This window comes from Rhinoderma darwinii, chromosome 9 (assembly GCF_050947455.1).
Source record: "Rhinoderma darwinii isolate aRhiDar2 chromosome 9, aRhiDar2.hap1, whole genome shotgun sequence".
Classification (NCBI taxonomy): domain Eukaryota; kingdom Metazoa; phylum Chordata; class Amphibia; order Anura; family Rhinodermatidae; genus Rhinoderma; species Rhinoderma darwinii.
This window is the reverse complement of record NC_134695.1, coordinates 79259464-79284891: the sequence shown is the minus strand read 5'-3', so window position 1 is coordinate 79284891 and position 25428 is coordinate 79259464. Positions and strand designations below refer to the sequence as shown.

The window sequence follows — 25428 nt, the reverse complement described above, 5'->3', positions numbered from 1 at the left end:
CTGCTGGTGGAGTCACTGTGTACATACATTACTTATCCTGTACTGATCCTGAGTTATATCCTGTATTATACTCCAGAGCTGCACTCACTATTCTGCTGGTGGAGTCACTGTGTACATACATTACATTACTTATCCTGTACTGATCCTGAGTTATATCCTGTATTATACTCCAGAGCTGCACTCACTATTCTGCTGGTGGAGTCACTGTGTACATACATTACATTACTTATCCTGTACTGATCCGGAGTTATATCCTGTATTATACTGCAGAGCTGCACTCACTATTCTGCTGGTGGAGTCACTGTGTACATACATTACATTACTTATCCTGTACTGATCCTGAGTTATATCCTGTATTATACTCCAGAGCTGCACTTACTATTCTGCTGGTGGAGTCACTGTGTATATACATTACATCACTTATCCTGTACTGATCCTGAGTTATATCCTGTATTATACTCCAGAGCTGCACTCACTATTCTGCTGGTGGAGTCACTGTGTACATACATTACTTATCCTGTACTGATCCTGAGTTATATCCTGTATTATACTCCAGAGCTGCACTCACTATTCTGCTGGTGGAGTCACTGTGTATATACATTACTTATCCTGTACTGATCCTGAGTTACATCCTGTATTATACTCCAGAGCTGCACTCACTATTCTGCTGGTGGAGTCACTGTGTACATACATTACATTACTTATCCTGTACTGATCCTGAGTTATATCCTGTATTATACTCCAGAGCTGCACTCACTATTCTGCTGGTGGAGTCACTGTGTACATACATTACATTACTTATCCTGTACTGATCCGGAGTTACATCCTGTATTATACTCCAGAGCTGCACTCACTATTCTGCTGGTGGAGTCACTGTGTACATACATTACATTACTTATCCTGTACTGATCCTGAGTTATATGCTGTATTATACTCCAGAGCTGCACTCACTATTCTGCTGGTGGAGTCACTGTGTACATTACATTACTTATCCTGTACTGATCCTGAGTTACATCCTGTATTATACTCCAGAGCTGCACTCACTATTCTGCTGGTGGAGTCACTGTGTACATACATTACATTACTTATCCTGTACTGATCCTGAGTTATATCCTGTATTATACTCCAGAGCTGCACTCACTATTCTGCTGGTGGAGTCACTGTGTACATACATTACATTACTTATCCTGTACTGATCCGGAGTTACATCCTGTATTATACTCCAGAGCTGCACTCACTATTCTGCTGGTGGAGTCACTGTGTACATACATTACATTACTTATCCTGTACTGATCCTGAGTTATATCCTGTATTATACTCCAGAGCTGCACTCACTATTCTGCTGGTGGAGTCACTGTGTACATACATTACTTATCCTGTACTGATCCTGAGTTATATCCTGTATTATACTCCAGAGCTGCACTCACTATTCTGCTGGTGGAGTCACTGTGTACATACATTACTTATCCTGTACTGATCCTGAGTTATATCCTGTATTATACTCCAGAGCTGCACTCACTATTCTGCTGGTGGAGTCACTGTGTACATACATTACTTATCCTATATTATACTCCAGATAGATATATATATAACGCGGGGGCGGTGGGATATTTTTGCGGCAGTGCGGTCTCCGCCCTCTACTCCGCAGTACTGGCCGGGGTCCTGGTTAGCAGCAGCCGGGGCCTCACGTACAGATGACTGTCATACAGACCTGAGGGGGTCACTCATATTTAGTGGGACATTCCCCTGCCCCCTGTGCGGTGACCACTTCTCCTCTCAGACATTAGGGCCGGTGGAGCGGTCAGGGGAACACTCAGCCACTAGGGGCGCAGTATTATTGACATCTACAGATTCTACTTCAGAAAAAGCAAATAGGGCGGAATATAGTGCAATAATAATAACCAGCCCGCCCCGGTTCACCTCCTCGGCACACAGCCGCACATAGGCCTCCTCCAGCTCCTGCAGCTCGGTAAGGGAACGGATACGCTCCATAGTCAGAGCGGAGACCCCGTCTCCTTGGTAACTCGGTGAGGTGGCCATGTTGATCGGCTCGTCACTTCCGGGTCCTCTGCGCTTCATTACTTCCTGCGTCCTCCTGAACAGGTGTGGGCTGCCCGCCGCGGTGCCGGTAAGCAAGGGGGAGGCGAAGATTATCTGCACAGGGCTCCGGTGATCTCCGGGAAGGCGGTGTACGGACGGGAGCTGCCAGTAAAGTCATTGAGTTCCCGCTGTTTATCGGGACAGGCGAGTGTCGGGCAGCTGTGCGGGGACCTTTCGAAGGGTTCGTGGTCTTCAGCGGCGCGAAATGGCGGCCGAGTGATGCGACCAGCAATCCGCCTGTAATCTCCGCCATCCGCCCTTCTCCAGCGCCGCAATCACTGCCAGCACAGCCGGTGCCTCCCCGCTGCTCCATCCCCGGAGCTGGACACAGGGTGGGTGAAGATCCGGTCACACGGGAGCGGGCCGGGAATAGAGGCCGCGGCTCGACGGTGTGCTCGGGTGTAGTGCGGCTCGCGGGCTGTACGGCGGGAGATAGTGCGGTACTGGGGTGGCGGGCGTGAGGTAACCGGTGTAGTGTGTGGGGGGTGCAGGGTTAAGTTGACGGGCCTCCGTGCAGCTTGCGGGGTATACGTGTATTTCGGGGTGTCCTTACACTTAGTCTATAATTCCGGGGTGGGCTGTACAGGTAATTGGAGGGACGAGGTTCAGTGCAGGGTAGTTTGTGTGTTCTTGGGTGTCTGTCAGTGTTTGGCCCCTGCCCCCCTCTCGGGCCCCCAGGACTGTGTTGCTGCCTACTTTCTGTGGTGTTTGGCCCCTGCCCCCCTCTCGGGCCCCCAGGGCTGTGTTGCTGCCTCCTCTCTGTGGTGTTTGGCCCCCGTCCCCTCTCGGGCCCCCATGACTGTGTTGCTGCCTCCTCTCTGTGGTGTTTGGCCCCCGCCCCCTCTCGGGCCCCCATGACTGTGTTGCTGCCTCCTCTCTGTGGTGTTTGGCCCCCGCCCCCCTCTCGGGCCCACAGGATTGTGTTGCCTCCTCTCTGTGGTGTTTGGCCCCCGCCCCCCTCTCGGGCCCCCAGGACTGTGTTGCGGCCTCCTTTCTGTGGTGTTTGGCCCCTGCCCTGCTCTCGGGCCCCCAGGGCTGTGTTGCTGCCTCCTCTCTGTGTGGTTTGGCCCCCGCCCCGCTCTCGGGCCCCCAGGGCTGTGTTGCTGCCTCCTTTCTGTGTGGTTTGGCCCCCGCCCCGCTCTCGGGCCCCCAGGACTGTGTTGCTGCCTCCTTTCTGTGTGGTTTGGCCCCCGCCCCGCTCTCGGGCCCCCAGGACTGTATTGCTGTCTCCTTTCTGTGTGGTTTGGCCCCCGCCCCGCTCTCGGGCCCCCAGGACTGTGTTGCTGCCTCCTTTCTGTGGTGTTTGGCCCCTGCCCTGCTCTCGGGCCCCCAGGGCTGTGTTGCTGCCTCCTCTCTGTGTGGTTTGGCCCCCGCCCCGCTCTCGGGCCCCCAGGACTGTGTTGCTGCCTCCTCTCTGTGGTGTTTGGCCCTCGCCCCCCTCTCGGGCCCCCAGGACTGTGTTGCTGCCTCCTCTCTGTGGTGTTTGGCCCTCGCCCCCCTCTCGGGCCCCCAGGGCTGTGTTGCTGCCTCCTCTCTGTGGTGTTTGGCCCCCGCCCCCCTCTCGGGCCCCCAGGACTGTGTTGCTGCCTCCTCTCTGTGGTGTTTGGCCCTCGCCCCCCTCTCGGGCCCCCAGGGCTGTGTTGCTGCCTCCTCTCTGTGGTGTTTGGCCCCCGCCCCGCTCTCGGGCCCCCAGGACTGTGTTGCTGCCTCCTCTCTGTGGTGTTTGGCCCTCGCCCCCCTCTCGGGCCCCCAGGACTGTGTTGCTGCCTCCTCTCTGTGGTGTTTGGCCCTCGCCCCCCTCTCGGGCCCCCAGGGCTGTGTTGCTGCCTCCTCTCTGTGGTGTTTGGCCCCCGCCCCCCTCTCGGGCCCCCAGGACTGTGTTGCTGCCTCCTCTCTGTGGTGTTTGGCCCCCGCCCCCCTCTCGGGCCCCCAGGACTGTGTTGCTGCCTCCTCTCCGTGGTGTTTGGCCCCCGTCTCCTCTCGGGCCCCCAGGACTGTGTTGTTGCCTCCTCTCCGTGGTGTTTGGCCCCCGTCTCCTCTCGGGCCCCCAGGACTGTGTTGTTGCCTCCTCTCCGTGGTGTTTGGCCCCCGCCCCCCTCTCGGGCCCCCAGGACTGTGTTGCTGCCTCCTCTCTGTGGTGTTTGGCCCCCGCCCCCCTCTCGGGCCCCCAGGACTGTGTTGCTGCCTCCTCTCTGTGGTGTTTGGCCCCCGCCCCGCTCTCGGGCCCCCAGGACTGTGTTGCTGCCTCCTCTCTGTGGTGTTTGGCCCCCGCCCCCCTCTCGGGCCCCCAGGACTGTGTTGCTGCCTCCTCTCTGTGGTGTTTGGCCCCCGCCCCCCTCTCGGGCCCCCAGGACTGTGTTGCTGCCTCCTCTCTGTGGTGTTTGGCCCCCGCCCCGCTCTCGGGCCCCCAGGACTGTGTTGCTGCCTCCTCGCTGTGATGTTTGGCCCCCGCCCCCCTCTCGGGCCCCCAGGGCTGTGTTGTTGCCTCCTCTCCGTGGTGTTTGGCCCCCGCCCCCCTCTCGGGCCCCCAGGACTGTGTTGCTGCCTCCTCGCTGTGATGAGTCTTCATGTCTCTTCTCTGACGCAGTCACTGGAGAAAGTTGATCTCTGAGGAGGAATCGGCCGCTCACGCGTCGGCGCGATCACATGACTGGTCACCGGTTCTGATGCTTCTCCTCTTTTTTCCAGTTGTGCCGGAGCCGATATTGAGCCGCCGCTGCCGCCATGTTTCTCTACAACATCACCCTGCAGAGGGCAACGGGCATCAGCTATGCCATCCATGGAAACTTCTCAGGTAATGGGTTTTTCTGTAGAGTTTGCAGAGTTGCCTGTTAGGCCCCATTCACACGACCAGGAGCCCGGACCGCAGAAGAAGGACATGTCGTATTACGGCCGTGTTCTGCGGTCCAGGCTCATAGCAAATAATGGACGCGGCCATGTGCACGGCCCGCGATTTGTAGGCGGCTCGCGGGTATCACTCCATGGCCGACCCGAAAATCACGTGTGCATGAGTCCTAGAAGGCCTCATCTGTCCATAGTACTCATTCGGACATAGGCATGTTATAGAGGGGGAGACTTCGGGACTTTCCTAAATAGAGAGCGCGTCTAGTGGAACCGGCGGGCATTGCTTGGTGAGCCATTCATTTGAACAGCTGGAGTGTAATACTACAATGTCCCTGCTGGGCCAATAAAATATTACATCAGTGGACTCCATTACTTATCACGTACTGACCCGGCGTTATAGTGAGTGCAGCTCTGGAGTATAATACAGGATGTAACTCAGGATCAGTACAGGATAAGTAATGTAATGTATGTACACAGTGACTCCACCAGCAGAATAGTGAGTGCAGCTCTGGAGTATAATACAGGATGTAACTCAGGATCAGTACAGGATAAGTAATGTATGTACACAGTGACTCCACCAGCAGAATAGTGAGTGCAGCTCTGGAGTATAATACAGGATATAACTCAGGATCAGTACAGGATAAGTAATGTATGTACACAGTGACTGCACCAGCAGAATAGTGAGCGCAGCTCTGGAGTATAATACAGGATGTAACTCAGGATCAGTACAGGATAAGTAATGTTTGTACACAGTGACTCCTCCAGCAGAATAGTGAGCGCAGCTCTGGAGTATAATACAGGATATAACTCAGGATCAGTACAGGATAAGTAATGTAATGTATGTACACAGTGACTCCACCAGCAGAATAGTGAGTGCAGCTCTGGAGTATAATACAGGATATAACTCAGGATCAGTACAGGATAAGTAATGTAATGTATGTACACAGTGACTCCACCAGCAGAATAGTGAGTGCAGCTCTGGAGTATAATCAGGATGTAACTCAGGATCAGTACAGGATAAGTAATGTTTGTACACAGTGACTCCTCCAGCAGAATAGTGAGTGCAGCTCTGGAGTATAATATAGGATGTAACTCAGGATCAGTACAGGATAAGTAATGTATGTACACAGTGACTCCACCAGCAGAATAGTGAGTGCAGCTCTGGAGTATAATACAGGATGTAACGCAGGATCAGTACAGGATAAGTAATGTATGTACACAGTGACTCCTCCAGCAGAATAGTGAGTGTAGCTCTGGAGTATAATACAGGATATAACTCAGGATCAGTACAGGATAAGTAATGTAATGTATGTACACAATGACTCCACCAGCAGAATAGTGAGTGCAGCTCTGGAGTATAATACAGGATATAACTCAGGATCAGTACAGGATATGTAATGTATGTACACAGTGACTCCACCAGCAGAATAGTGAGTGCAGCTCTGGAGTATAATACAGGATGTAACTCAGGATCAGTACAGGATAAGTAATGTAATGTATGTACACAGTGACTCCTCCTCCAGCAGAATAGTGAGTGCAGCTCTGGAGTATAATACAGGATGTAACTCAGGATCAGTACAGGATAAGTAATGTATGTACACAGTGACTGCACCAGCAGAATAGTGAGCGCAGCTCTGGAGTATAATACAGGATGTAACGCAGGATCAGTACAGGATAAGTAATGTATGTACACAGTGACTCCACCAGCAGGATAGTGAGTGCAGCTCTGGAGTATAATACAGGATATAACTCAGGATCAGTACATATAAGTAATGTATGTACACAGTGACTCCACCAGCAGAATAGTGAGTGCAGCTCTGGAGTATAATACAGGATGTAACTCAGGATCAGTACAGGATAAGTAATGTAATGTATGTACACAGTGACTCCACCAGCAGAATAGTGAGTGCAGCTCTGGAGTATAATACAGGATATAACTCAGGATCAGTACAGGATAAGTAATGTAATGTATGTACACAGTGACTCCACCAGCAGAATAGTGAGTGCAGCTCTGGAGTATAATACAGGATGTAACTCAGGATCAGTACAGGGTCAGTAATGTCATGTATGTACACAGTGAACCCACCAGCAGAATAGTGAGTGCAGCTCTGGAGTATAATACAGGATATAACTCAGGATCAGTACAGGATAAGTAATGTAATGTATGTACACAGTGTCTCCACCAGCAGAATAGTGAGTGCAGCTCTGGAGTATAATACAGGATATAACTCAGGATCAGTACAGGATAAGTAATGTCATGTATGTACACAGTGAACCCACCAGCAGAATAGTGAGTGCAGCTCTGGAGTATAATACAGGATATAACTCAGGATCAGTACAGGATAAGTAATGTATGTACACAGTGACTCCACCAGCAGAATAGTGAGTGCAGCTCTGGAGTATAATACAGGATATAACTCAGTCACTTAAGAACTACATTACTGATCTTGTTTCATATGGGGCATTTCTATGTATAGACTGTTGGGACTCTTGGTTTGAGGTTTCGTTCTGCCGGGTTATGGGGTATTAGGTTGACTGTCTCTTTTATAATACACGGTAGTTTATGGTCTGTGCTCATTTTGTTGTGTTGTCTCTTGTTGTTAAGGAACCAAACTCCAGGAGATTGTTGTTTCCCGCGGAAAGATCTTGGAGCTGCTTCGCCCTGATGCCAACACGGGTAAAGTGCACACGCTGCTGACTGTGGAGGTGTTTGGCGTCATCCGCTCCCTCATGGCTTTCCGTCTGACTGGCGGCACCAAAGATTACATTGTGGTGGGCAGTGACTCCGGGCGCATTATCATTCTTGAGTACCATCCATCCAAAAACATGTTTGAGAAGATCCATCAGGAGACCTTTGGAAAGAGCGGCTGCCGCAGGATTGTGCCCGGGCAGTTCTTGGCTGTGGACCCCAAGGGCAGAGCTGTGATGATAAGTGAGTAGTTTATGGGGGGTCTCATTCCTACACTGAAGAAAATATAGGGGTGTATGACCTCTGGAAACCTCTCACCCCGTCTGCAGGGAGCGACCTCGCTGCTCCTAGACCGGGGTGACATTTCTGTAGGCCGGATCTCATATTTTCTAAGGCAGGGTTGACGTTACTAGGTGGAATAATTTTTGCCGGCAGTCTTCTGTACGTCGGTCTGGTTCCGCTGACGGCTCTGCAGCGTTGCTTCCCGCTGACCTGTGATGTCTTGATGTGGGTTCAGAGCTGCGTGCTCGTCTGTAAAGCTCACACCCTGTACGAGGCCCTGCTGGGGGTTATGATGTGGATTCTCACCAGCTGTTTGTGTATTTCTAGGTGCCATAGAGAAGCAGAAGCTGGTGTACATCCTGAACAGAGACGCCGCTGCCCGCCTCACCATCTCTTCCCCTCTGGAGGCTCACAAGGCCAACACCCTGGTGTATCACGTGGTGGGGGTGGACGTGGGCTTTGAGAACCCCATGTTTGCCTGCCTGGAGATGGACTACGAGGTGAGGAGACTTGTTGGATGCGCTCACGATGATGAGTCTTCATGTCTCTTCTCTGACTCTGTGACTGGAGAGAGTTGTGGATCTGAGCTGAGCCGCGTCCTGGGGTCTTTCATTGGGGGCTGTGGTTTGGTTCTGGGTTCTTAACAGGACTTTGTTGATTTGTAGGAAGCCGATAATGATCCTACTGGGGAAGCAGCCGCCAACACGCAGCAGACCCTGACCTTCTATGAGCTGGACCTTGGTCTTAACCACGTAGTGCGCAAATACAGCGAACCCCTGGAGGAGCACGGCAACTTCTTAATCACAGGTGAGGCCGGAGCGGATGGAGCATGAACTAGTGTCTGGCAGTAGAGCAGCGGGGAGTCCTAGAATCCAGCGATAGATGGGACGTTGCGAGATCACGTCCTAGAGAAGAACTTTCACGGCAAAACTATTCTATTCAGCATTTTTTCTTGGCACCAGCGTTACAGCTCCTTATAGGGGGGGGGGGGGTCTCACCTAGTGCTGCAGTGATACAGATGAGAACGATAAAGTAACGAGCTCTCATGCAGGAGACTGGGAGAGCTGGGTGACACCCGCTGAGGACCTTTAACAGTGGGCATATGGTTGTTACCCAGCTTTACAGGTATAACAGGTTACTGAACCGAGTTCTAAAGGGTTTGACAGGTGGGGGCGACTTGGGAAATGGCATTAGGAAGGCGCCTGATCAATATGTGCCGTGAACTGTTTGGACATGGGGTGGTGCCGGCATCTTGAGTGTTTTGCCCGGGGTGCTGCTGAGTTCTGCGTCCCTGCTCCTTGTTCTCACCGTCTCTTTCCTGCAGTTCCCGGAGGCTCGGACGGCCCCAGCGGGGTGCTGATCTGCTCTGAAAACTACATTACGTACAAGAACTTTGGGGATCAGCCTGATATCCGCTGCCCCATCCCGAGGAGGAGGGTGAGTGCTCGTGCTGGGTTCTGTTCATGAGTCGGCAGCCATTAATGATGAGTTCTCATGTCTCTTCTCTGACCACCTCCTGGAGAGCAGTGAAGATCCTGATTTGCTGCCGTCTGTCGGGATTTATTGTTGGGCCATCGTTACCGTCAAATATTTTGACCCTGATCCTCTTCTCGTTGCACAGAACGACCTGGATGACCCTGAGCGGGGGATGATATTCGTCTGCTCCGCCACACACAAAACCAAATCCATGTTTTTCTTCCTGGCCCAGACGGAGCAGGGAGACATCTTCAAGATCACGCTGGAGACTGACGAGGACATGGTGAGGACTGGGGCCGTGTCTTGTAATTCGCCCCCGGGGTGATGGATTGTAATTCTGTGTTCTGACTGTCTGCACCTCCCCTTCAGGTTACAGAAATCCGGCTGAAATACTTTGATACTGTTCCGGTGGCCACAGCGATGTGCGTATTGAAGACCGGCTTCCTCTTTGTGGCTTCAGAGTTTGGAAACCAGTAAGTGTCTCTCTGGGGTGGGGGAGGGGAGGGCTAAATCCTGCGTCGCTGGGGCATTGACTGCAGATCTCGCCTACAGTTACCTATACCAGATCGCTCACCTGGGTGATGATGATGAGGAGCCAGAGTTCTCCTCCGCCATGCCCCTAGAGGAGGGAGATACTTTCTTCTTTCAGCCTCGTCCCCTGAAGAACCTGGTGCTGGTGGATGAGCAGGACAGTCTGTCCCCCATCATGTCCTGCCAGGTGAGGTGCTAGATGGGGGGTGTAACGAGTGATCGGGGGATTAAAGCTTCCTGGTCACCCCGGACTAATAGCATCTGCTCTGTCCGTTCTTTAGATTGCTGACTTGGCCAATGAAGACACTCCTCAGCTGTACGTGGCTTGTGGGCGAGGTCCACGCTCCTCTCTCAGGGTCCTGAGACACGGACTCGAGGTGAGATGTCGTCTTGTCCGTCTGCTCCTGTGTGTGCACTATGATGAATTCTCATGTCTCTTCTCTGACCTCCATTGTGGGGAAGATCTTCTATTCTGACAGTCACTGACATGTAATGCACGGGGGAGGGGAGATCCTTCCAGGACATTGATCCTTTGTTTCTTCTCTACAGGTCTCTGAAATGGCCGTCTCGGAGCTTCCCGGTAACCCCAATGCTGTGTGGACTGTAAGGAGACACATTGAAGGTTGGTAGCACAGCTCGGGGTCCCCGCTAGTTGTGAGGTGGGTGGGGGATTTATGGGGTGCTGGTCATTCCTCCTCTGTTATCACGTCTGTATAAAGTGATGTTGCTGCACGAGTGACTCCTGGATCATTACTGACTCCATTGCCGTCCGACTCACCTCATACCTAGGTTAGGGGCTGTGTACACCTTTGACATGGTTTTTTATTTGTTTTTGGTTTGTTTTTTTTACTTAAAATAAAATTGTGTATCAGTGCGTTTGGTGCAACTTTCTGAATGCATTTTATTAAAAATTATTTTTCGTTTGAGATACAGCCGCTTTGTATCTGTATATAGAGCAGCTATATCTAGCGCGGAGACCTGAAGGCTGGCGGGACTGACAGGTTAAGTGTCAGCGGGTCCTGCAGGTCTGACACACGTGGGTGTCACCACATTATAGGTGCCCTGTCTACTACATAATATGATTGGCGCTGTAATGTAGAGAACAACAGTTTTTTTTATTTAGAAAAACCATCATTTTTGATGAGTTATGACCTATTTTAGCTTTATGCTAATGAGTTTAATGGACAACTGGGCGAGTTTTTTACTTTTTGACCAAGTGGGCGTCGTGGAGAGAAGTGTATGACGCTGACCAATCAGCGTCATACACTTCTCCCCATTCATTTACTCAGCGCAGTGATCTAGCTAGATCACCATGTGCTGTCACTTACGTATTAATGTTACTGAAGTGTCCTGACAGTGAATAGAGATCACTACCAGCCAGGACATGATGTCTATTCAGAATCCGGACACTTCGTTTGTGTGAGATTTACAGCAAGGCAAGCGTAATCTTGTTTTAAATGACCGTTTACAGCGTAATCTCGCGAAATTACACTTGCCTTGCTGTGAATCTCACACAAACGTTACTGAAGTGTCCGGATTCTGAATAGACATCATGTCCTGGCTGGTAGTGATCTCTATTCACTGTCAGGACACTTCAGTAACATTAATACGTAAGTGACAGCACATAGTGATCTAGCTAGATCACTGCGCTGAGTAAATGAATGGGGAGAAGTGTATGACGCTGATTGGTCACTGATTGGTCAGCGTCATACACTTCTCTCCACGACGCCCACTTGGTCAAAAAGTAAAAAACTCGCCCAGTTGTCCATTAAACTCATTAGCATAAAGCTAAAATAGGTCATAACTCATCAAAAATGATGGTTTTTCTAAATAAAAAAAACTGCTGTTCTCTACATTACAGCGCCGATCACATCATGTACAATATAGGCCACTTATGATGTGACCGACTCTATAACAGCTCAATTCTGCACGTTATGAGCTGTCCGACACGCAGGACCCGCTGACGCTGTCAGTCCTGACGGATTCCGGTCTCGGCGCTAGATGCAGACGCTCTGTACACCGGATACAAAGCAGCTGTATCTGAAGTTGCACCAAACACTGCAATTTTATAAAAAATCACTGTCAAAAGTGTGCAGAGCCTGTAAGCAGATTCCCTTCTCTGTCCCACTGTTTATCGGGGTCCCTCACGTGTCCTCACCGGCCCCTCCTCTGATCACGGGTTTATAATTTGATAGATACAAGTGAAAGCAAAACTCGGCTACTAGCCGGATAGCGGGGGCCGCAGGTGACCAGGGCTGGTGAAAGTTGTTGAGGTTCCTTAAATGAATCTCTTTGAAGACAAATCTTGCTGAAAACCTGAATAACAAGTGACATTTCATTTAACTAAACCGTAGTCCAGAGCGTTGGGCTCCCAGCGGCCCAACACAACCACCCACAATGCCTCGTGTTGGCAGGTTGTGCCCCTGTTGAGTCGCTGCAGTGCTAGAACGTGTTCCCAGGAGTGTGGACTTTATGGGGAGAAGTGAAGCTGCAATAAATCTCTCTGGAGACCCCCCCTTATTGTGACATGAGAAATTTTCATTTTTGCAAAAGTTTCATAAAACCCCCAAACCAAAGCCGGGAGGTAGAATTGTGGGGGCTGATCCCCATATTAGGGGGTTGTCGGCAGACCTTTCTGGTTTGTCTGCAGGAATATATGTGATAGACGCGGGTCCCAGCGCTCGCCGCCTCATCCAGATGGAGCAGAAGTGCAAAACAGGACGGCGATCCAGAACTATCGGAGCTTGTGGAAACCGCATAAGGCCGGCCTCCCATAGGTCAGACGCCGCGTAGAAACCAATCAGCGTATCCAACCTGGAACACGCAGCACATTCCACCCAAAAAAAATACAGGCCATACTTACCAAGGCTGTTGTCAGGGTGACCCGTCCTTCCCTTGTAGTCTGGCCCGGCCTCCCTGGATGACACTACAGCCCATGTGACTGCGGCAGCCTATGATTAGCCTCGGAGGTCACATGGGATGAAACTCCTCCCAGGAGGCCGGACTGAAGGAAAAAGCAGGGAGTTCTGGTAAGTATAATTAATATTTTTTTGCAGTGTAATTGTTGCGTTTCCGCCGTAGAAGTCGCATCACTTTGGCTTTCTGTTGTGGGTTTTGCATTCCCATTAAATTCATTGGGGAAAACGCACATCAGAACAGCATCGGAAACGCAGCATAACTTGACACGCCGAGGATTTCAATTCTGCACCACAAGTTAAGTTATTAACGTTTTGTGGCTTGTTTTTTTTCCGCAGAGCGGGCAGAAGATTTTCAAAATCCCATCCACTGTAAACGCTGCGAAATTGACGCACAGAACTCAGTTACGGAAATTCAGCAGCGTTTACGTTACGTGGGAACCCGGCCTTATTCCGCAAGCTCCCTCCCTGGACTCCCGTCCTGTTGTGCACTTATGTTCTACCTGGAGATAGATGTGGCTCCCAATTCTGGAACCCGCACCTGTTAGATGCTTATGGCCGGTCCATTGGATATGCCATAAATGTTTTGTGACACAACCATGAATCAGACCCTGCACTGACCACCGACCCTCCTGCATGTCCTGGAGCGCGAGGTTCTCCTGCAGATAACGGGGGTCTATGTAATCTCTATATATGAAGTTACTGATCACACACCATTGCTCCTCCGTATAGTGAGCCCCTCCCCCCCCTCCTCTGTCGGGTGGGACACTGTTAGGGTCCTGATTTTTTTATTCTTTGACATGTCCTCATTGGCGGCTCATACTAACTCTGGCTGGTACTTGGTGATCCACTCCCAATACCGAGCCTCTGTTTTTCTTCCACAGGTGGCTGCTGGTGGAGGTGGTGCTGCTATAACCCCCCTCCACACACGCAGGTGTGTATCAGTCCTCTCTGCTGACGTCCTGTCTCCTTGCCATTTGTCTATGGAAACCAGTTTAATATTTCCTGAAGTCGGCCTCGGCCTGGGGCTGTACAAACATCAGACTCGCCATCCGGCATCGACCCACATGAAATGACATAAAAGTTCTTGTATGGCCGGAGTGGTCTGATTGTGGGGGTGGGGATGTCTTTCTCTTGGTGTCTGATATAATATGAGCGTTTATACCATATTCTCAGAATAAACTTGTACCGGGTCGTGCCCGTGTCAGCTGTGGCAGAGGATTTTACCACGTCACGTGGTATCATTGTGTGGCAGACGTGACACCAACTGAATTAAAGGGGTTTTGTGATCTTGTGTAAATAAAAGTAAATCCTAGAAAAACATTCTAATCTACATCAGGGGAGCGACAAGTGACGGTGTGAATTCTCTGATTAATTGCTATGAGCAGCTTCTCCACTTTTCTTTTGTATCACGACTCTGCTTGCTGTCTGTGAATGCTACATTTCTTTACAGCCGGAGGCTCTCACACGTCCTGATCCTGCACAAGGGACGCCGGTACATGGCTTATGTTGTAATGAACGCTGCACCGGTGTCTGAAGGACCGGATCAGCCTCTGGATGTAAACCATGTCTCCATTTAATGACCGCAAGCAGAGATCTTGACACTAGTGATAAACAAACACAAAGTATTTTAGAAAGTTACAGGACTTTTCGTTATACGCGAAGAGTGAACCCTTTAGATATCGGCTGTAGTAAGTCGTACTCCACCTTTTCCATTCACTGACATACAGCAGAAGATCATGGTCTGGTTTCCTAGGATGTATCCCAGGGCCTGACTTTATTCAGTGTAGTATCGAGGTTCTCCCATCAACCCTGAAGTAAAGGGGCACACGGAGGATCCTGCTGGTCTGTTGTATGCTGCGCACAGTGACCAGGTCCGAGATGGATTTTTGTATCTGTTGGACTTTGTTCACATTGTGTTTGGCTTTTACTTCAAAGGTCCAGGACTGTATACAGTGCCATATGTATGTGTTGGCTCACTGTATGGGAAATCACACAGCACCCCAACCGATGGTCAAAGGACACTCGTGGCCTTCGCCTGGTGAATGGAGTCCTGTGTCTACATCTGGCACGTTCTCCAAACAAAATGAGAACATTCTTTATCGCCGTCTTCCCAAGTGAATAGGGAGCCGGGTGCCTCGTGTCATCGGAGTGGGTCCTTACACCCTGCGGCTCGGTAGTGCCGCTTTGGGGGAATAGTCCTTCACATTTTTCGGTTTGTCTTGCAGCCATAAGAAGTGTTACTTTCTCTTGTGACGTTGACAGGCCTGTCCCATCTATTAGTGTGTGTTCTGTTCAGGGGAGGGGGTGTTAGTGGTCTGTAGGACGTCTCCGTGTTGTACTGACCTGAATCCCGGTAACCTTGGCTCTTGCAGAGGAGTATGACGCGTACATCATTGTATCCTTCGTGAATGCCACCCTGGTACTCTCCATTGGTGAAACTGTAGAAGAAGTGACAGATTCTGGGTTTCTCGGTACAACCCCAACCCTGTCCTGTTCTCTGTTGGGGGAAGATGCCCTGGTCCAGGTAGGTGTTAAAGATTACTAAGAGGAATATGGGACATTGCAGGGCAGGTGGGCTGTGACATTCACGTATTGTCCATGTCCCTTCTCGCACAAATAAGAAGTTCTTGTTTTTTCAGGTCTATCCTGATGGGATCCGGCACATTCGAGCAGACAAAAGAGTCAACGAGTGGAAGACGCCTGGAAAGAAGATGATTGTGAAGTGTGCGGTGAACCAGCGGCAGGTGGTGATAGCGCTGACCGGCGGCGAGCTTGTGTACTTTGAGATGGACCCTGTAAGTTCTTGCTCTCTTCAGGTCGGTCTGCGTTACCTGGAATAATCACTCACCAGTTCCTCGTGTTCCCTCCCAGTCAGGGCAGCTGAACGAGTACACGGAGAGGAAGGAAATGTCCGCAGATGTCGTGTGTATGAGCCTGGCCAATGTCCCTCCAGGGGAGCAGCGATCACGCTTCCTAGCGGTTGGGCTGGTGGACAATACTGTCCGAATCATCTCCCTGGACCCATCAGTAAGTTTCTGTTACTCAGGCAGGGAATGTCTCGGCTTGTGGCGCTGGGATTTATGGTAATATTTCTGCACCTCGCGCTACGTGTTTGTGTAATTGGCTCCCTCCTCTCCCGGCAGGACTGTCTGCAGCCGCTCAGTATGCAGGCGCTCCCCGCACAGCCTGAGGCGCTGTGTATTGTGGAGATGGGAGGCGCGGAGAGGCAGGACGAGCTCGGCGAAAGAGGTTCCATTGGCTTTCTCTATCTCAACATTGGACTTCAGGTGAGCAATAACGTTCTGTATGTATACTGCTGGGGTCACGTTCTATATGTATACTGCTGGGGTCACGTTCTATATGTATACTGCCGGGGTCACGCTCTATATGTATACTGCCGGGGTCACGCTCTATATGTATACTGCCGGGGTCACGTTCTATATGTATACTGCCGGGGTCACGTTCTATATGTATACTGCTGGGGTCACGCTCTATATGTATACTGCTGGGGTCACGCTCTGTATGTATACTGCCGGGGTCGCGCTCTGTATGTATACTGCCGGGGTCACGCTCTATATGTATACTGCCGGGGTCACGCTCTATATGTATACTGCCGGGGTCACGCTCTATATGTATACTGCCGGGGTCACGCTCTATATGTATACTGCCGGGGTCACGCTCTATATGTATACTGCCGGGGTCACGCTCTATATGTATACTGCCGGGGTCACGTTCTATATGTATACTGCTGGGGTCACGTTCTATATGTATACTGCCGGGGTCGCGCTCTATATGTATACTGCCGGGGTCACGCTCTATATGTATACTGCCGGGGTCACGCTCTATATGTATACTGCCGGGGTCACGTTCTATATGTATACTGCCGGGGTCACGTTCTATATGTATACTGCTGGGGTCACGCTCTATATGTATACTGCCGGGGTCACGCTCTATATGTATACTGCCGGGGTCACGTTCTATATGTATACTGCCGGGGTCACGCTCTATATGTATACTGCCGGGGTCACGCTCTATATGTATACTGCCGGGGTCACGTTCTATATGTATACTGCTGGGGTCACGCTCTATATGTATACTGCCGGGGTCACGCTCTGTATGTATACTGCCGGGGTCGCGCTCTGTATGTATACTGCCGGGGTCACGCTCTATATGTATACTGCCGGGGTCACGCTCTATATGTATACTGCCGGGGTCACGCTCTATATGTATACTGCCGGGGTCACGCTCTATATGTATACTGCCGGGGTCACGCTCTATATGTATACTGCCGGGGTCACGCTCTATATGTATACTGCCGGGGTCATCCGTGAAGCAGAACCGCGAAAATGATGGTCAATCACTTGCATGTATGTGTGCCCCGTCCTTTCCTTGCATCTGACTTAAAGGGGTTCTGGGATGAAATAAACCCTTTCAGTTAGATCAGCCGTTTGCCGGGGAAGCTGTGGACAGCCGGGATGTGGCAGTATATGGCGGCCTCTGACATCCATGTGCGCTTTATAGGGCTTATATGGTTTTTATCATGAAGAGTCTCCATCTTTCTACAGAATGGTGTGCTGCTCAGAACCGTGTTAGATCCAGTAACCGGTGATCTGTCTGATACCAGAACTCGCTACCTGGGGTCCCGGCCAGTCAAGTTGTTCCGTGTGAGGATGCAAGGTCAAGAGGCTGTAAGTACAAGAGTCCGTGTATGGGGGGGCTGTAAGTACAAGAGTCCGTGTATGGGGGGGCTGTTGTGCAGGTAGAGGGAGAAGTGGCATTTCTTTCTTGGGTTATAACAAAGGCTGCTCTTCTGTATTCAGGTCCTGGCTATGTCGAGTCGTTCCTGGCTCAGCTATTCCTACCAGTCTCGTTTCCACCTCACTCCCCTCTCATATGAGACTCTGGAATATGCGTCCGGCTTTGCATCTGAGCAGTGTCCGGAGGGTATTGTGGCCATTTCAACCAACACATTGAGGTTCGTTACCGCTGGATCGTAATCTATTATCGGGATGGAGAACACGGGTTAGATACGTTCTTTATCTCTTCATTTGTTCCCTGACAGAATTTTGGCGCTGGAGAAGTTGGGCGCAGTATTTAACCAGGTGGCTTTCCCTCTCCAGTACACACCACGAAAGTTTGTGATCCATCCTGAAAGTAACAACTTGATTATCATTGAGACAGACCACAATGCCTACACAGAGGCCACCAAGGCTCAGCGCAAGCAGCAGATGGCAGAGGTGAGCTGCGGGCAGGACCAGGCTCTAGGGAATGTGGAGGTTTTTTTCCAGCTGTGGACAGTTTCCTAGTTGTAGGGTGTTACCATGTTTCTTAAGAACTGTGGGTGCCGTCGTCCGCAAGCCGTGCTGGAAATGTGTGGTAACAAATGAATCGTTGTAGGAAATGGTAGAAGCGGCAGGAGAAGATGAGCGGGAGCTGGCCGCGGAGATGGCTGCTGCGTTCCTGAACGAGAACCTGCCGGAGTCCATATTTGGAGCACCGAAAGCTGGAAATGGGCAGTGGGCATCTGTTATACGGGTAATGAATCCTATCCAGGGAAACACTCTAGACCTGGTGCAGCTGGAGCAGAATGAGGCTGCCTTCAGGTCAGTTGCTATTGACTCCCCTCTCCCTGGATGGGGCACTTCTGCTTCTGTGTGAAACTAATGTATTGTGTTACCCGGCAGCGTGGCCGTGTGTCGCTTCAGTAATACCGGGGACGACTGGTACGTCTTGGTTGGTGTTGCCAAAGACCTTATCCTGAACCCCCGCTCTGTCGCTGGAGGACTGGTTTACACTTATAAGCTGGTGAACAATGGGGAGAAGCTGGAGTTTGTGCACAAGGTTTGTACAGGCGTCGCAGGTGACAAGTGCCTTCTCCCAGCGACCGTCCATGAGTAATCGTGTGCCCTTCTCTCCGCAGACCCCGGTGGAGGAGGTTCCAGCTGCAATTGCTCCTTTTCAAGGTCGGATATTAATAGGAGTCGGCAAACTGCTGAGAATTTATGATCTGGGGAAGAAAAAACTTTTGAGGAAATGTGAAAACAAGGTTTGTGGTGTGCGATGAATCCGTCTACACCGCAGCGTCGGCTCTTATAGGGTTAATAAACACCATCTATTCATTTCACAGCACATTGCAAACTTCATTGTGGGCATACAGACCATCGGGCAGCGCGTCATCGTATCCGACGTACAGGAAAGCTTCATATGGGTGCGCTACAAACGCAACGAAAACCAGCTGATCATATTTGCTGACGATACGTATCCTCGTTGGGTCACCAACTCGTGTCTGCTGGACTACGAATCTGTTGCTGGGGCCGACAAGTTTGGAAACATCTGTGTGGTGAGTTGTACGGCGTCCGTGGAGATGTGGTTTGAGTTAAATAGTCCTAATAGTGGCCTCTATAGTGAGGAGATTCCGGCAGGTGGGGCGCTCACAATAAATGGACGCTCATGGTGCAAATTCTCAAATAGATTTAAGCCCATTCAAGATCTCTGAATTTCCTACTTCAGTGCAGCAAGGTAAAGCGTTAGGTAGATTATATATTATATGTTGCCTTCTTTCTACAGGTCCGGCTGCCTCAGAATATCAATGACGATGTTGATGAAGATCCGACCGGTAACAAGGCTCTGTGGGACCGAGGGCTGCTGAACGGAGCCTCTCAGAAGGTGATGGATTTCTGGAGATTGCGATGTTGCTGCTGCGTCACCTCTTGTATTTGTGGTTCCCGCTCTTACTGATCCTTCTTCCTGCAGGCAGAGGTGATTATGAACTACCATGTAGGAGAGACGGTGCTGTCCCTGCAGAAGACCACGCTTATCCCTGGAGGCTCAGAGTCCCTGGTCTACACTACTTTATCCGGCGGCATTGGCATTCTTGTCCCGTTTACTTCCCATGAGGTACGTATGTCATATATCTCCAGGACTTCGCTTCTGTGGTTTGTCTACCCTGGGCAGGGGCCGCACAGAGATCATATAGTGACCTTTCATGTAACGGAGTGGAGGGGGGTCTTGTGGATTTTGAGAGACGCTGCTCTATAGGTAATCATTCAGGACAGCGGCCCTCACCCAGGAGACATGGACTGTGCCATCTGCTAGATGTATAAGAATAAAATGCTCCCTATAGGAGGTTAGCGAGGTATAAGCTGACGTTGCTCTTCATGCACGAGGTGTGGGGGCACCGCAGACAGATACTGGAGTGGGGAATGCAGTAAATCTAAACCGCTGTGGGAAAACCCATTTTTGTGGGAGTTGTAGCCACTAGAAGGCATGCAAGGGGGGAGCGCAAGGGAATACTTGGTCTAAGTCGAGGAAGCAATCTTGAAATCTTACCAGCAATTAAAAGACAAGTTCCTCTTGGAACAGGCGGTTTTATCAGTATCTGCAGACTCGCCGTCCCTACAGACCCAGAACAAGTCCCTACAGACCCAGAACAAGTCCCTACACTTAACAATTCATGCCTTGGGGGTATTGGAGTATGTTGCTTAAGCGCCTGCTACTAAGGGGTTGATTTCTTTGGTATATCGGACTATGTTATCAAAGCACCTAGGGGAACTTAGGGAACCCATAAGAGCAAAATGGGAACAGGATATAGGCCCTCTACCCAAATCCTGGCATCACCTGGGAATCTGTCTGAATATAACGGAGATCACATCTTTTTAATACACCAGGTATACAGGACGCTGTCAGAATGATGGGGGGTGTACTAGGTGCCCAGTAGATAAAGCGGATATTTTTCACGTGTTGGGCTGTGGGGCTCTCCGGAAGCCCTGGGGGTAAGTGACAGATTTGATATGGTGGGTCTGTGAGGAGGGGCTTCTGGAGAATCTGAAGGTGCTGCTTCTTGGGTATGTTGGGGATTTGGAAGGAGAACGGCAGGAAGATTCTGTATCTGGTCTGGAAAGGTTCAGCCGAGCACTAGTTAGATGCAGACCCTCCCTCAATGGAGGAATTATTGGGGCTATAAATCCTACCATTCTGAGGGAGTATAATATATACAAGAAGAGGGCGCTATCAGGAAACTCGGGAGGCAATGGGTTAAATGGATTGATCACTCCGGGTCGGCATCGGCTGCACCGCTTAGACTCAACGCTCGGGGAATTTCAGGGGTAGAAAGAAGTCTGATCTATGACCGGAAAACGACCGCAGGATGTGTCCGATCTACCGTGGGAAGACATTTAAACTGGGATTGGGGGGGGGGGGGGCTGATCTGATTGACCTATTTTGGCACTACTGCTGTATGTGAGGACGGGGGCGGCTGCTTATTGGAACACATTTTTGGCTGAACTGTCAGTTTTCTTGTAATGTTTGAACTGATTAGAGATTAGGTGGTGGGGGCTGTGCGGGCGGGGGGCATGTTGGGGTGGGTACAGTCTTCTGTTTCTAGTACTAATGTGATCCTGTAATGAATGAAGAAACTGATATATTCTGCTGGATTTCATGTGCGCTGCAATGTTAATAAACTAGAACTGATTTATAAAAGCTCTATATATATTTATGCTCTTGATGGTCGGGAGGTCGGGTCAGGGTGGAGAATCTGAAGCTTTCGGTCCTCCCCCTGCAGCGGACTGTTCGGCTTGGGTTGTGAATGTTACAGAATCCACATTCACTGAATTCTTTTCCTCCCCTGTACACAGGATCATGACTTCTTCCAGCACGTAGAGATGCACCTGCGCTCCGAGCATCCCCCGATCTGCGGCAGAGACCACCTCAGCTTCCGCTCCTACTACTTCCCTGTTAAGGTAGGTCATATCCGGGTATAACTACATCTGGGTACATGGTGTGTAGGATGATGCCAGGCTGCGGGCACACAATGTCTCTTCTGGTGTCGTGTGCCCGCAGCCTAAGCACTTTGAATAAAGCCGCTCTGGGGTCTTCTAAGAAGGACGTGGTCTGATCCTGCGGTCTGTGTCACCCCCTCAATGTCTTATCAGAAACACCATATAATCCACTCCTCGTGTGCCAGGAAAATACTGGGTTATATTTGTCACTTCTATGGTAAATATTAGTGGATTTACATCCAAAAAAAAGCTGGGAAACGACATTTTATCAGTCCTGGACCTTTGTCAAGTCTAAGAATAAATAGTCACAATTCGATCCGTTTATTTGGTGAAGTTCCACAAAGAAGATTTAGCTGCAATAATAACAGAAACCAATAGAAGAGACCAACATGAGGTGTAAATAGCGCAAACCTCCGTCTGTGGTGACCTGAATATGTGCGGGAGAAGCGCTCCGCATGTTACCTGGACCGGGCACAAATCTATAGCCGTCTAAACCTAGAACCGTCATGTAGGTGAATGCAGAAATACCGGCGGCAGGTAATGGCGGCGCGCCAAGTGGTTTCAGTGAATCCTATTAAGACCCCAGCGCAGGGCTGGCACTCCACAGGTGCACAGAGCAGGTAGTCCTGGTGACCTGACTATATACAATCACGTGGATATATTGTCATATAGGAGATGTATCCTGCTGTATGTTATGAAGAGGGGGAGGTGAGGACACATGACTGCGGGTCAGACCGCACAGGGCTTGTAGTCTATAACACGGGTCCTTATGCTGGAAGATGACCTCCCCTGACCTTTCATTCTTCAGAATGTCATAGATGGAGACTTGTGTGAACAGTTCAACTCCATGGAGCCAATCAAGCAGAAGAGCGTGGCCGAGGAGCTGGACCGGACGCCGCCCGAGGTCTCCAAGAAGCTGGAAGACATCCGTACACGATACGCCTTCTAATGAGGCCGCCGCCCCCTAATCTTCCTGCCCAATCCGAGTCTGCTCAGTGATTTGTTGTGGCGGTGGATCCTGGGACTGAACACATGGACTTCTCCTATAGACAGCCGCCTATGGAGCGCACATGGCGGGGGCAGCAGGATCTCATCTGACCAGTGACATTTTTTCTGTTTTAAAATCGCGATTTCACTTTAAATCCTGCCACAGCCGACTGTAAATAGAGTTTTGTAAAATGATGATTTTTTTTTTTTTTTTTTAATGGTATTTGGCAGAATATCAGTCAGTGACCGCAGAGACTGGCACAATAAACGCTGTTTTTCTATTTGGCTTGTACGGGGGTCCCTTGTGTGGTGCAGATAACGGCACAATATTTGAGGTGCTTCAACTCCTCATCACCTTCAGGATCTCTTGTTGGTGAATGGAAAGAGTCTCGTTTATACCCAGGGGTTTAAAACCTGTACAGACCTGGTCCTGCTCACACAGCTGAGGGTCCGTTACAGTGTATCAGCGCTTGCCTGTGTAGATGGGTTTTCAGTCTCTAGTTGTAAACGGTCAGATCTGTAAAATTCAGGCCCGGTTATTTTTCGGCGTGTTACTGCCGGTTCCTGGTGACGCCATTTTTAGGGAAGTGCTGTTTTGGCAATTCCCTGTTATCGGCAGCCGCGGGATATGAGGGGCGGCAGCGTGATGAAATGCTGTGCGTGTTATATAAATACCCGGCCGCCTGTTATTTATGAGCAGGAACCTTAAGTCACCTTTTCTTTATGGCGATCATATGATCTCCTCCATACGAGTGTCTGGGAACAGGACGGAGATGTTGATCTTAAGACGGTTAAATATATTCTTGTTGCCAGCTGAAGCTCCATAGACGGACATTGTGTGCTGCAGCCATACATGAACCCTGCGTGACTGCAGCGAGTACATCCCGGCCCCATTCTCAGCCGCCTCCTAGACCAGGGTGTTCAATTCTAGTCCGTTATATCGGTTTCTGGAAAAGCTGGGTAACAACCAATGTGGCCGTCACTACAGTTCTCACCCAGCTTTCCCAGGATCCTGAACTGCAGATCTGCCTAGTTAAACAGTGGTATGGGAGTCCCTACATAGCAGGGTGATAGTCCCAGGGTGACCTGTAATGGGAGGGGCAGTAGTTCATTAACCCTTCACCACACTGCCATATGTTTACAGCACCGGCAGAAAGTTATTATCGCAGGGTGGTGGTCCAGGCCCTGGAGGAGGGGATCAAAGACCACACCAATCTGGCCAGTTTAACCCCTTAGATTCTCCAGTCCATTGCAAGATGCCAATGGGTTGCTATGGCAGGGCAGCTAAAAGCAAGTCCCTTTAGGCCCTACATTAGAAGCTTTTCAGTTGTTCCGAATAACATAAAAAAATTTCCATAAAGTTTTTTTTTTTTTTTTTTGTTAATTGAATAAAAATGATCAAACCTAAAATAAAAAATAGAAAAAAATCGAGGCACTCAGTTAGTGGCAATCAAACTTCTTGGTCTGCATGATGTGGGTTAAACCTACGGCCGTCTCGCGCTACTCACGCTTTTTCAAGGCCCCGGCGTCACTCCCTCTTGCTCAGTATTGGCATTCATAATATCCCTTCAAATTGAAGTAGCAAGAAAAGTTACACGCTATCAAATGATAAGTTCTACATTGTAACCAAAACCTGCTGCGAACAGAAGAACAATTGTAACAATATTTAAGTTAGGAAAGAGCGCAGATCGTTCTGGTTATGAAGACGGAGCGGTCCTAGCGCCTCCATTATTTAAAATAATCTCTGCCTCTTTTTGTAACAACGTTTGATGTCGATCCCCCTGAAGGGACTGATTTTACATGAATTCCTGCAGAGCGCAGGCCTCGCTCATCGGCGCCACGACACTCGTACGTATGTTGCAGTGATCCAGGGAACGGACGTGTTCAGATCTTTTTTGCATAGGACGGTTTGTTACCTTTTTGTAGAATTTCTCACATGGACAGAAACTTACATAAACTACGTGCTGCGTTTTGCAGGTCGACCATTCATTGCTGTAAAACGCGCAGCCCCCTATATTTGGGTACCTGGTACGTATAAAACATCTGTGATTATCTCTCGGCCCCGGTGTCGACATCCAGGCTCCTCCTTCTTTATTTCATGCAAAACGGCCCTTCACTAATAAATCTCTCAAATTTTGACTTCTACGAAACGATTGTCTGTCTGGTTGTGACCTCCGCTAAGCAACGGATCGCTCTCAACCAGATGCCAATTGTTCTGGATACTAGAACGTATAATCTTACTCGTAGCGCTGTAACCGAAAGACCGTACCAATCGCTTGTTGTCCTTATCCGGTTTTTGTTTTAGTTTGGGCTGTAATAGGGACCTTTCAAAGGCATTAGCAATGAGGTGAGAGGGTTAACCCCGTGACATTAATCTGAGTCCTACTAAATGTTCAAAGAACATATAATCATTATTCCTTTCTCCCTCTCTAAAATACTTGTATTTGATATCTTCATAATTGTATCGCCGCATTCACTAACTTTTTAATCTGACTGAACACTAATGTGATGTGCACCAACATTACATTACTGATCCTGTGTTACATCCTGTATTATACTCCACAGCTGCACTCACTATTCTGCTGGTGGAGTCACTGTGTACATACATTACATTACTTATCCTGTACTGATCCTGAGTTACACCCTGTATTATACTCCAGAGCTGCACTCACTGTTCTGCTGGTGGAGTCACTGTGTACATACATTACTTATCCTGTACTGATCCTGAGTTACACCCTGTATTCTACTCCAGAGCTGCACTCACTCTTCTGCTGGTGGAGTCACTGTGTACATACATTACTGATCCTGAGTTACATCCTGTATT

At 49.9% G+C, this 25428-nt stretch overlaps 2 protein-coding genes across 4 annotated transcripts in view; one reads left to right on the top strand and one right to left on the bottom strand.

Moving 5' to 3' along the window:
* COG4 (component of oligomeric golgi complex 4) overlaps positions 1 to 2201 on the bottom strand; it is a 44835-nt gene extending 42634 nt beyond the window's left edge. The window contains exon 1 of one of the 2 annotated variants that reach the window (XM_075838251.1): positions 1921 to 2201. In XM_075838251.1, the coding sequence (XP_075694366.1) occupies positions 1921 to 2079 (159 nt within the window). In that variant the 5' untranslated portion in view covers positions 2080 to 2201. The remainder of the gene's footprint in view (positions 1 to 1920) is intronic. The other variant, XM_075838250.1, reaches the window with a different exon arrangement.
* SF3B3 (splicing factor 3b subunit 3) lies at positions 2108 to 22885 on the top strand. 2 transcript variants are annotated; one of them, XM_075838248.1, is made up of 26 exons: positions 2108 to 2128; positions 4789 to 4894; positions 7550 to 7876; positions 8243 to 8415; positions 8581 to 8722; positions 9240 to 9352; positions 9537 to 9674; positions 9761 to 9864; positions 9944 to 10109; positions 10204 to 10299; positions 10472 to 10544; positions 15213 to 15364; positions 15480 to 15635; positions 15712 to 15867; positions 15984 to 16127; positions 17406 to 17528; positions 17661 to 17815; positions 17903 to 18077; positions 18238 to 18443; positions 18525 to 18681; positions 18761 to 18886; positions 18968 to 19180; positions 19408 to 19506; positions 19594 to 19737; positions 21474 to 21578; positions 22426 to 22885. In XM_075838248.1, exons 2-26 carry the CDS (start codon positions 4825 to 4827, stop codon positions 22564 to 22566), a joined length of 3654 nt encoding a protein of 1217 aa, XP_075694363.1. In that variant the 5' UTR covers positions 2108 to 2128; positions 4789 to 4824; the 3' UTR covers positions 22567 to 22885. The 2 variants fall into 2 exon arrangements, with proteins under 2 accessions (XP_075694363.1, XP_075694361.1); XM_075838246.1 differs by lacking the exon at positions 2108 to 2128 and adding an exon at positions 2218 to 2432.
* Positions 22886 to 25428: the final 2543 nt, after the last annotated feature.